Genomic DNA, 11,813 nt, shown 5'->3' on the forward strand with positions numbered 1-11,813 from the left:
AGGACGCCCTCTCCCATCCCCTGCGTGAATACAACCTGAACCTGGCGGCGAACGCGCGCCCTAAGCGCTTCGCGCTGGACAGGGCCGACAGGTGCCCCGGAGAGTGCGGCTCTGCGTACGAAGCCTGCCTGGATGAGGCTGTGATGCTGGGCCACTGCGCGAGAGTCCTGGCGACGAGGGGGGCAGAGAAGGACTTTGACGTGAGCGCCTGCCTGACTCGCTTCTACAGAGCCGTGCACCCTTGCGTGCCAGAGATGAGCCGGGGTGACGTGATGCTCGACTACGAGTTCGTCCTGCACGGACGGGGCCTTCTGCCCCCGGCGCACGCTCTCCTGGGCCACCTGGCCGAGAGCTGCAGACTGACCTGCCACCCGGCCTGCAAGCTGTTCACGCTGAGCAGGCACAGGGGTGCGTCTGCCTGGACCAGGGGAACGGACGCAGAGGTCCGCCACTCGCGCAGCCTCAGGGTCAACACAATCGGAGCCTTCCTCTGCTCCCGGGACCACAGGCTGGCTCCGCTCCTGGCCAGGTGCTGCGAGCCCAGACCCCTGAGCGCTTCCGAGCTCTGCCCCGGGAGCGAGCTGCTGCCTCGGGGGGATGAGGAAGACCTCCTCCTGAGGGCGTACTCTGAGACGCTGGGACCCGCGCTGGTGTTCGAGAGGGTCGAGACCTTCCCGGGCAGAGTTTCAACGAGCCTGGGGGACTGGAGCTTTCTTAGGCTGGCGAGCGAAGGGGCCTCGAGACCCGAGTCGACGGCGTCCGCCAGACGCCCCGGCATGTCCGTGATAGACGGGCACACGGTGGCGTTCGCTTCTGAGTCTCCCCTGTTCTACCTGAGGGGCAAAGGCCCATTGGTTCAGAGGCTGGAGTCCGTGGCCGTGGTCGCGGAGAACTGTTCGCTGTTCCGGACCGACGCGCTGACGAACGAAGACCCCGCGTGGCCTGCTCCCGAGCCGCTCGAGGCCAGGGCACGCATCAAGTGCCTGGACAAAGCGTCCGCCATCGACAAGATGTTCATGCGTCGGGGGCGCAGGGATCCGTTGGAGGGCTACGCCACGAGCGAGAGCTCCTGGGAAAGACTGAAGGACGCTCTGTGGACTTTTGCCAAAGTCCCGGCCGAGACCTCGCGCCCGAGCGACTGGGAGCGAGACTACCCGGTGTCCCGGAGCTCCAGGTCCGCGGGCCCGGAGGGCGCAGGGGTCGAGATCGTCAGATGGCTCTGCGGGGCTCCGCCGGAGGAGTTCACGCACCACGGCCGCCCCGGCGAGGGCCTCGGGCGTGTGGAGATGGCAGACGGGCACGCCAGGGCCCTGAACCCAATAGAGTGGAGAGGGTTCGACGTGCTGCGATCGCGCGTTTTGACGTGCCCCTCGGAAAGAAGGTGGACCAGAGGCCTCTGCGTCGTCACGAATAGAGGCACCAGTCGGTTTCAGCGCGAATCTCGCATGCCCATCTCCAGCCTGATCGAAATAGCGGAGCCCGGAAGGTGGTACGCGAAGCCGGTTCCCGAGGACGACGGCCGCGAGCCGGAGGCCGACGGCGAAGAGGAGCTCGAGAGCTGGAGCTTTCGGGCCGAGGTGAGCTCGGCCGGAGAGTTCGCCGACTCGCTCGCGAGAGCCATGCTCTCGGGGAACACTCACGCAGAGCTGGAGATCAGATGCTCGAGACGCGGTCTGTACGGTTACCTGCAGCGCGCGGTGGCTTGGTTCGCGGGAGCCACGGGCCCCTTCAGGAGTCGCGCCGTAACTGTGTACACCCCGGAGGCAGACTCGCAGACTTTCGCCTGTCGCTGGACCCACGCGCTGCCGAGGGACTTGGACGTGCTGAGGAGCAGAAGGACGGGGTACCTGGTGTCACGTCCGGACGGCCCGCGGGAGGACGATGCTATCGCGCTTCTGGTCGAAAGGTCCAAAGGGGTCATACCGGTGAGACACTCTGGCAACTTGGTGCTGCATTCCGAGCCCAGGACCCTACGGGCCGCAGCGATACGGGGCGATCCCGGCCTGCACGTGCTCGTCAGCGCACCCGAGGACGCCGAACCATCGGAGGAGCAGCAGGAGACTCTGCGAATGCGCAACAAAGATTCGCTCATGGCCTTCTGCGAAATGAACGGAGTGCCTGGGGGGATACGAGGCCCCGAGACCTGGAAGGACCCCTCGCCGTGGTCAAAGAGACAGCCAGGATCGTTTTGCTCAAAGGTGGCCGAGCTGAAGTTCAGGTGGGAGTCGGGAACCGAAGCGCCACTTGAAGCGCCAGCTCGAGGACCTTGCGAATGGCTTCCCCGTCTACGTTCGAGCCCTCCGAGATGGCAGAGGAGCCCAGACGGTCGACTCGTGCTCAAGCGAGACAGGTTTTGGCATTCGGTGGATACAAAGGCGTCGCTCGTCGAGATGAGGCGCCGAGCTGCCTCCCTGACGCTCAATGCAGAGGCGGGAAATGCACAGGTGCAGACCGAGAGAGCTGAAAACGATGAAGACGAACGGGTAGAAGAGGAGGAGGATGAAGAAGAAGAAGAAGAAGACCAAGATCTAGAAGGGGTAGCTGTGGATGAAGGAGAAGAAGGAGACCCTGCGGTACCAACGCCCGCGCCCCTGAGAGTAAAGTGCGACTTTCGAGAGAGAGGCCTTTCGAGTATCCTCACGTTGAACTCTCGACTGGAAATCGAATTGGTTCCAGACGTCCCTGCCGTGGAGGGCCACGTTTTTTTCGCACCCGCTCCCAACCCGGCCTGGAAAAGGCATTTCGATCTGACGGAAAGAGGCAAGCTCGTACGCTATTACAGACCCTGTTCGTTTTCACCCCTGACGTATCACGTTCACACCGTTTTGACGTTCGGCTGCGGCCTCAGGCCAGTGTTTGAGCACGGATCGGCAGACCCGGCGGGGGATAAGATCTTGGACCTGGTCCTTTGCGCTCTGGCGCTGGGCAACGTGCTATCAACGGACGCGCCCCCGGGACGGTTCGGTGTCACGCTGGTGGTGCGCGGAGGCAGAGGGGAGATGCTGAAGCGCGCCCGAGAGCTCTCCCGTTGCGTGATCGTGACGAAGGCAGGGGCCTACGAGTTCGAAGAACTGCCCGAGAGATTGGACCGCGAGTTGGCCGCATCGCCGTCCTCGTCGAGCTACGGGGCGCGACCCGTCTACGGCGAACCCAGGCGGTTCCTCTCAGAGAGCGGAGCGGCCACGTTCGCTCAACTAACAACCCTCTGGCCTCAGGCGGGGCTCAGGTCAGACGTGAAGCACCCGTCGTGTTCGGGGGACCCGCGATGGATAGGACTCATGGTTTGTCTGGCCGAGTGGCAAGGTCACCGTCTCGTCGCGAATGCGCTGGTTCCGGGCGCCCTGGAAGCCCTGATGGCTCCAGAGATGAAGCGAGAGCCGTGACAGCTCGGAGGTCCGTGGCCGAGCTGTACGACAGAGCCTGTGCGGCGCGCCTGCTGGGCCACGCGGACGCAACGCTGCTAGAATTCGCGAGGACTTTCTCCGAGCCCCGCACGGCCGCCTCGACCCCAGCGGACCCGGGCGGAGAGCGAGTGAACGAGTTCACCCTGTGGCTCGCGGTGCGAGGCATAGAAGAAGGAGAAGCCATCGCCAGGCGGCCGGGCCAACCCCTCACGTTCTCCGAAGCCCTGGAGGTGTACGCGAGGCTGAGCAGGGAGTTCGGCACAATCTCGACCGAAGAGTCGTTGCTCGCGCTGGACTCTCTCAGGGACTTTTTCGCGTTGGTGCTGCGCTACCCAATGATTCCGAGGCTGGTCGCAGACACCAAGGAGTGCCCTGAGTGCTATTTCGAAACCGACATTACCCTGGACACTTGGGAAGAAACCAGGAGAATGTTTTCCTGCTGCCACTTCACGCTGAGGCACGAGGGCGCGGAGCCCCCCGTCGACCCGGACTCTGCCGCGTCGGCCGCGCTGGACTTGGGCAACAGCGAAGGCTTCGGGGAGGTGGCCGGGGCCAGGCCGAGCGGAGGCGCGTTTCCCGGGACGGAGCGGCCCGCGGAAGGTACGGGTGGTGGCCCGAGGTCCGTGAGGTTCCTCGAGCAGCTGGAGTCGATCAAGCGGCGGGACGAGATGGACAAACAGATAGCCCTAGGGAAAGAAGTGGTTCATCAGCTCCGATCGTACGTGCGCACGCTGGAGGAGCTGGAAGCCCCGAGGTACCTGAGCACCCATCCCGTGCGCTGGCTGCACCGCTTTTACGGTTCGCTGAACAGGAGCCGAGAAAGGGCCAGGCTCCTGGCGACGCATTGCCCCGACCCGGCGAGGGAGGACTATCGCACGCGAGCGGGCCTCGAGGTGGAGCAGCTCAAGCTGTCTTTGGCCTCCGTTGCCTCAACGGGTACCAATGACAAACTGCTCTCATACGTGTGCATGGCCTCGCTGGACCCTGTCCGCAGATACACGGACAGGTACAACGGGACGGCCGAGAGGATCGTTCTGTTCAAGCACCTGGTGGCGTCGGGGCTGTCGGTGGAGACCTCGTGGAGCCTGGTGAGGAGCGTGTCTCGGGTAGCGAAGGTTCCGCTGATCGGAGCGACTTTGAGCGAGGGAGTGGACAGACAGCTAAAACACACGACAAGACCCACGCCCTATAACAGAAAGATCGCTTCTCTGGTCTGGCTGTTCGCTCACATCACATCGTACTGCACACTGCGCAAGCTTCCTCATGGATACGTGCTCATGGGAGACTCGCCCGAGGAACTGTCTCGGGACGGGATCTACGTGTTTGATGACGACCACGTTGGATTCAGGCTGTCTGCGAGAGGACAAAGAGGATCGGACTCGGCCCAACCCGTGGCCTCAGCCCACGTGCCCTTCGAGCGCATCGCGGAACTGCTTGCGATGCGAGATCGCGTTTGTGAGATTTTTCGCCGATAGGCTGGCGAGGGCCAACCCAGAAAGCTCGTACGACGCTTTGGTGCGATTCGGACACGCGCCGTTGACCGCCCTGGTCAACCTCCAGTGGAAGAGGGAGGCGCTGCAGAAGCTCAAATCGGATCGTGCTCTGCGATTCTTAGAGCTGCCTCTGGAGAGCGCGGCCCTACGGGAGCAGGACGCGTCCGGCCACGTGGAGACGAGAGAGGCGAAACGCGCGAGGCGCAAAGGGGTGGAATGGAAGAGACCTCTGTGCTCCAAGCGAAAGAAAGGGAGGAAACTGAAAGAGAAGAGATATGGGGATGTCTAAGGCCCTCCTGTGTCTTTGTGCTGCTGTGGAACGTGTGCGAGTTGCTGGTTCTATGTTTGTTGTTTTGTTTTGTTTTTTGTTTCGTTGTCTTTCGTTTCATCGTTTCTTTGTATCATTGGGGTGACATGGTTGGGAAAATAAAGCCGATACACCAAACCTGAATTTGAACAAGCGCTGTTTTGTTTTTTTTCCGTTCTTTTCTTAAGGGGGGATGAAGGGGTAGAAAAGATGGCAAGGCATGCAAACCAACACATCAGACACATTTTCGTTGGAGATTTTATTGAAGGTAGCGTAGGTACAACACAGCAGAGAAACAACAGCCACGAGGTACAATGTTCAGCGTGAGATGCGAAGACATCGGACGAAAGGTAGCATGTCGTCATCCCACGCGGATTTGTCTGGATCGCTGCGACGAGGGCGACTCGTCGCTCACGCGGATTCTCTTCTCCTCGACCCTGCCTCTGTGGACCTCGTAAAAGCCCGCCGGAGAGGGCATCCCCCTTTTGCCTCGGGAGCGGCATCGGAGCGCGTTTCCATTTTCTCCGAGCGAGGCTCGGACTGGCTCGCGGCCCTTACTGTGGCCGGGAGGCATTTCAGCTCGCTGCTCTGACCCGATAGAGAAACGTAGTCGTCCAAGGCGGCCCTCACGACCAGTGGCAGGAGTCTACCCGGGTCGGCGTCGGCGAGCGCTCTCTGAAACTGAGGCCGTTTCACGTGCAGGTGGACGTTGGTAGAGAGCATGGACCACTGGTTGTGCCTGGCGAGGGTCTTGTCGAAAAACATGAGCACCAGGGTCCTGTTGTCGAACATTTCGCTCAGCACGGCGAGTTTTAAGTAAGGGAAGAAGCAAAGAGAGGCCATGATCACCAGAGTGTAAAAGCCGTCTCTCCTCGAGTGCTTGTCGCTTTGCTTGTTCACCATTTTCTTCACGAAGCGCTTGATCCTAGCTTCGGGTGAGCAGAAAAGGGTGGACACGGCGGCTGCGCTTTTGAGAGCGGCGTCCCTCACGGTTCCCAGATCTCCTAGGTCCGCTCGGACCCGCTCGCCGACGGTCCGGAACTCGATACAGCCCGCGAGCCTGAACACTCGAGAGGTCCATCGGCAGCGCTGCGACGGGACTTGACCCTCTCCGCGCTCAACGGTCCGGTACTCGTCTGCAAATTCCCGCGTGAGGATGGTGGAGAAAAGTGCAATCATGGCCGGCAGGCAGGATTTCAGCACCCGCGCCGATACGCCGCACTGGTCTTCGACCCACGGACCTCCGCGAGGTCCGCCCGTCCGCGGGTCAACTTCCAATGCTCCGTAGCCCACCGTCGCCTCCGTCCCAGAGTACCAGGGCCCCCTGAAGTCAGGGTCCTCCCTGCGAAATGCGGCTAGCCCCACCACGGGGCAGGAAAATTCCCCCGACGCCGAGGCGTAAGAAACTCGGGCGGCCATAGCCCGCACGAGGGCGCAGTCGAATCCCGAGCACGAGTGCTTGCTGAGGTGCGCTGAGCATACGTAACAGCCCGGGATGTATCGGTCGTCAAAAGCGCATTCCTCCTCCACGCAGTGGCTCACCCACTGCGGATCGTCTATTAATTCTGAAGGCCAGCGGTCCATCGGCGCTTCCCTTAGCGTCTCTCGATTCTCCTCCTCTCCCTTCGTATTTCCCTTAGCGTCTCTCGATTCTCCTCCTCTCCCTTCGTATTTCCTTTCTCTGTGTTCTTCTCCTTTCCCTTTTCTTTGTTCCTTATCAATTTTTATTGCCTCTCTTCACAGGCGAGCAGGGGACAGAGCGCCGACCTCATCCTGGTGGACGAAGTAGGCTTCGTGAATTCCAAGGTGCTTCTGGCCGTCCTGCCCAACATCGCGTTCAGAGGACGGAAACAGGTTCACATCACCAGCCACGTCAACAACACGCCTTGGCTGAACAAGGTCGCGGACATCCGCGACGACCGGGGAGGCCCCGCTTACCACGTGGTGTCTCAGAGTTTCAAATGCGCATACCACGAAAGGGATCCGGGGCTCACCTGCTGCTGCCTCGGCGTCTACTGCCCGCAACACATTTCGGTGGACGGGCAGCTCAAGGAGCTCATGAACATGGTCTCACCCAAGGGTTTCGAGAGCGAGGTCACAGGCAGCAGCAGCACTTCGTCCGAGGACATCAAGACCGACACCACAGTCCCGTTCGAGGCTTCCGTCATCAACAGGTTCCTGTCCAACAACTGTTGGGCCCTGGAAGACGTGGCCCGATCGATCGTGACCAAGGCTTACTTGTGTCTGGACCCAACCTTCGGGGGAGGTTCCAGGTCCTGCGCCGGAGTGTGTTGCGCCGTGGAGATCGCTGGAGGCAAGCTAGTGGTAGGTCTCCCGCCCACGATCGGCGCCTTCCTCCTCTGTCCCCCCTAAACCGGACACCAGAAGATCTCTAAAAACGTACCCGTAATCGGGAGCCGGCCCGGGAAGAGCTCGCTCCTGGGGCCCGGGCTTCACGTCCATCAGGGTGCAGATGTACGCGCTCACGCGGTTCTCGTCCTGCACGCTGAGGGAGGTCTCCGCGTCTGGCACGGAGCACGAGATGAGCTCCAGGGCCTGTTCCCAGACCCCGCACTCGCAACTCCCCACGCTATGCCCCGACAGCTCCATCAGCCAGCCCGTAATGGCGAGCGCCACCACCGTGTGCAGAGAGGCCACGTTCCGGGAGCTGGCCTTTACCAGGGCCAGGTACTTTAGGGGCCCGCCGCGCACAGACTCTGCAGAGGCGAAGGCAGAGAGAACCATCTCCTCGTGCCCACGCCACTCATGCTGGCTCATGCAATCGTGCACAAAACGTCTCGGCACGCTGTTTCCGAGGGCAAGGGTCACTGCCTCCGAAAGCTCCACGGGGACGCGCGGGGCCGAAGCCAGAGCTTCTCGTCCCGAGTGCTCGTTCCTCGAACTCAGCACGTAATGAGAGACGAGCGAGTCTGTCACCAGTATCCTCGCGGGCGAGAACGACACCACCTGACTGTACGCCGTCCTCAGTTGCCCGATGTCCATCTCGACGAACAGGTCCATGTTGCGGCGGAACGAAGCGAGGGCTACCATGAACTCGTACCGGGAGAGTAGCAGCTCCCACGGCATGCTCATCAGGCTCAAGAGTTGTCTTCGAGCCCTGCGGCACGCGGGGCAGAAAGACATGTTGACAAAGCGTAACCTTAGTCTTACTCGAAGGGTGATATTGCAACAAGTGATGATGATGATGATAATGATGATGATGATGATGATGATGATTAAGAAGCTGAATGTGATCGTGTTGAGCGCCCAGCGGTTTCCTATGTGCAATTCGTTTCTCGCCACAAAGTACCTAAACCCGCTTTCTCCCCCGTCTCTTTGCAGATCATGTCACTGGACGAGCTGGAGATACGTGACCTAGATCAAGTCACCAGGGTGTACGCGGCCCTATTGAGCGCTCACGTCAGGCTGCTCAAAGTCCTTTTGCCCTCAGCGCACTGGAAAGAGGTGCCGGTGGTTGTGGTGTTTGAGCAAAACACCTACGTGAATGCGCTGGCCGACCTGAAGGAGCTGCTCGAACACGCTCTGGCACGCGCTGGCTTCAGGGTGCTCTTTTACAGCAAGTGGTCCCAGGTCAACTCCAGGTACATGCTGGGGAAACACGTCAGTGCCAAGACCAAACTGGCCATGGTGCTCAGCACCGTGTCCGCCATAGAGAGGGACGATCTGGGCTACTGTGAGTGCGTCATGTCCCTCGGCTGGGCCGTGCTGGCCGAGGCTGTGGGGAAGGGCAGAGCCGTGGAAGCCACCCTGGGCGTCTCTCGGGGCGCCGGCTCCAGCACGAGAACCGGCTCCTCCATGGCCGTGCACATGTACAGGAGGTCGAGGAGCGGTATCAATTTGGCCACGGACGCGACCGCTCGAGCTCTGGAGATCCGAGACACCATCTCCCTACCCGACAGCAGGTTGGCCGACAGGTTGCACGCAGAGCACGGGAAGCGGCTCTTGGGCAAACTGAGGGAGGAAATGGCTGCCGTCTCGATCAAGGAGTCAGCCAAGGGCGGCGGGGGGACCGTGGTCACCGGAGGCAAAAAGTCCAAGGGGGGCGAATACACCAGGGACGACGTGCTCTCCGCGTTTCTGCTCCTTTGCCACACAAGAGACGAGATTCACGGGGGAGAGAGCTCCGTGAGAATATGCGGAGAGGTTCATTGTACGTGAAATGCAGCTGTGTTTTGTTTTGTTTCACCTCAATAAAATGAAAAGGGAAAAGGCTCAAACGCTTGCTGTTGCCGGTGGTCACGTTTCTTTATTTCATTTTATGTCCCCCATTTCAAACTCCCGGCGTTAGGGTTTCGAACCCATGCTCCCCCTAAACCTTTCACTGCACGAGCGTCGGGAGCTCTCGACAAACCCAAGCACACTGGTTATCAGATAGCAGAACCTTTATTGAGTCTCATAAGATAAAGATGGTAGCGAAAATGTGAACAGACACACACACAGCAAGCAGAACTTCAATCGTCGTCTTCAAACACGACGCCTTTAGGCTCAGAGAAGAGGGGGAAGGAACCCGGATCGAACCAGTATCCTTCTTCGTCGATGGCCAGGCCCAGTCCTCGCATGTGGTCTACAACGTCTGGGTGGTGCCACCGGAGTGCTGGGTCGTAGCGATCATAATTTTCTATGCTGCTGTCTTCCTCATCGTCATCGGAGGAGCTGTAGATCTCGCTTCCCGATGAATCGGACGGGGGCTCGAAATCGATCCGCGGCTCTGCGATCCCAGGGTTCGACGAGAGCTGGAGGTAAAGGACGCTGTCCGGTTCGGCCTCGGTCTCCTCAAGGCCCGAATCGCCGTCCTGCTCCGAGCGGGCCATCTCTCTGGGCGAGAATACGGGAACAACACCGTCTCCTTCGGGACTGCGGGCCGTGGTGAACGATTCAGTGTCCGTTGTGACCGTGAAGGACGATGCCCTGGTGCGCGTCACATCCGAGGAGTACAAGTCTTGTTCTGGAGTGGTTGACATTGCTGCAGTGGCGGATGGGCTTGTTGTATCAGACTGCTTTCGTGTGAGTGTACGCTCCAGAAACAGACAAGTAGACAAGACCGAGGCTTCGTCTCTTCGCTCTTATGCTGCTTATGGGCTCAAGTAGACGGGAAAGGCTCGTCCGACCTCGTTCATCTCCACGGAACATAGACCGGAGCTCTGAGGTGTAAAGTGGTTCCGATGAAAATGGGTAGAAAATGAAATAAAATTAAAAAAAAATTATTACACACACTCTAAATTTCTAAATTCAGCCCCGTTGCCTTGCGCTTGTACGGGTGCTTGCTGCGACGCTCAGGACTTGTTATCTCGGCAGCCCCACGCGTATCCATCCTCTTCGCTGTCGTACTCCGATGGACCTTTCGAATCCGTGACTTCCTCGTCACCACAATAGATCGAACGGATTCCCCTGGCGAAGAGGCGCTCCACGGGTTTCAGGTCTCGACGGACTGGAGGGGGGAAGCCAGGCCAGCGTCTTTCGGATGGGTCGAGGTCCCAGTTAGCCAGACTCGGGCTGACGGGGCGAGCGGCATGGCGGTGCTGGACTTTCACACGATCCGTTGCCCCGAGCCTGAGGTTGCCAAAGCTTTCCCGCAAGCGGTCTCGCTCATCGCCACTCTCGTCGTCCTCGGTCGATCGGTCGCCATCCTCGCATCTCCGCCCCGAGTTCAACCACCCCCCGGCCCTTCGATAGTCCCCGACGTCCGGGATCGTCTCTCCCTGGGGCCGGCTGTCTTTCTCGCGCTCCAAGAGCTTGCGTATCACTTCGTAGTCGTGCCGCGACGCCTCGTTCTCATCCTCGTTGTCCTCCTTCCCCACCACCTCGTCCTCCCGTTCGTCCTGTTCGGAAATCGTGTCCTTCACGCACAGCTTTATCACGTCTTCCGCCGACTCACCCAATATTCTGGACTCGGATTTCGAGTAGGCGTACCACCCGGCCCCGTCCGGGCGCTTGCGCACCTGGTACTGGACCGTGCAATCTCTGCCTCGCACCCACACGTCGCACGCAGCTTGCTTGAAGACCACGCGGTAGCTGCCAAAGCGGGTGCTGAGCATGGACCTAATCGTTTCTTCCTTGTCTTCGAACTTGGGAGGGTCCATGTCTTCGGTGGAGCGAGAGCTGATCACGGCGGCCTTCGCGGGTCAGCGTCCAGGGTTAATGAGCGGCGGTTTCTGCGCCCAAAAGACCTGCCATGCTCAACAGTCGGAGAGAAAGAAAGCGCAGGCGAACGCCAATCTCGCGAACCGACTGTCGCGCAGCCTGACGGAGAGGCTCAGCTCCGAAAACTCTTCTCGAACCAGCCACCTCGCCCCGAGGAGATCCACTCTGCGCCAGAGCTCATCCAGAGCCGGGTCCCCCTCCACCAAGGCGAAATACGTGGCGTAGAGAGGTGCGAGGATCGAGAGCAACTCCTGACCAGAACGTATCTCTCGAGCGGAGACGTCGCATTCCTCGACGGGGGCCTTACGATTCTGGGGAGGTGCGGAAGCGAGGCCGCCGCTTTGCTTCTCCACGGGCAAAGGGTACCTGGCATACAGGTTGTAGAAGCGGCCTCGGCTCAGGCGGCACGCGTCCCCGCAAAGCCCGATCAAGGCTGAGTGCGCAGCG

At 60.4% G+C, this 11,813-nt stretch overlaps 1 protein-coding gene across 1 annotated transcript in view; it reads left to right on the forward strand.

Annotated features, from left to right (window-relative positions):
- The window catches only part of LOC144994584 (uncharacterized), a 31,810-nt gene extending 22,365 nt beyond the window's left edge, over nt 1-9,445 (forward strand). Inside the window, exons 3-4 of the mRNA XM_078952953.1 lie at nt 6,948-7,529; nt 8,547-9,445. Coding sequence (XP_078809079.1) covers nt 6,948-7,529; nt 8,547-9,383 — 1,419 coding nt within the window. The 3' untranslated portion in view covers nt 9,384-9,445. The remainder of the gene's footprint in view (nt 1-6,947; nt 7,530-8,546) is intronic.
- The last annotated feature ends 2,368 nt before the right edge of the window (nt 9,446-11,813 follow it).

This window comes from Oryzias latipes, chromosome 9 (assembly GCF_053564925.1).
Source record: "Oryzias latipes strain Hd-rR chromosome 9, Olatipes_Hd-rR_3.1".
Taxonomy (NCBI): Eukaryota; Metazoa; Chordata; class Actinopteri; order Beloniformes; family Adrianichthyidae; genus Oryzias; species Oryzias latipes.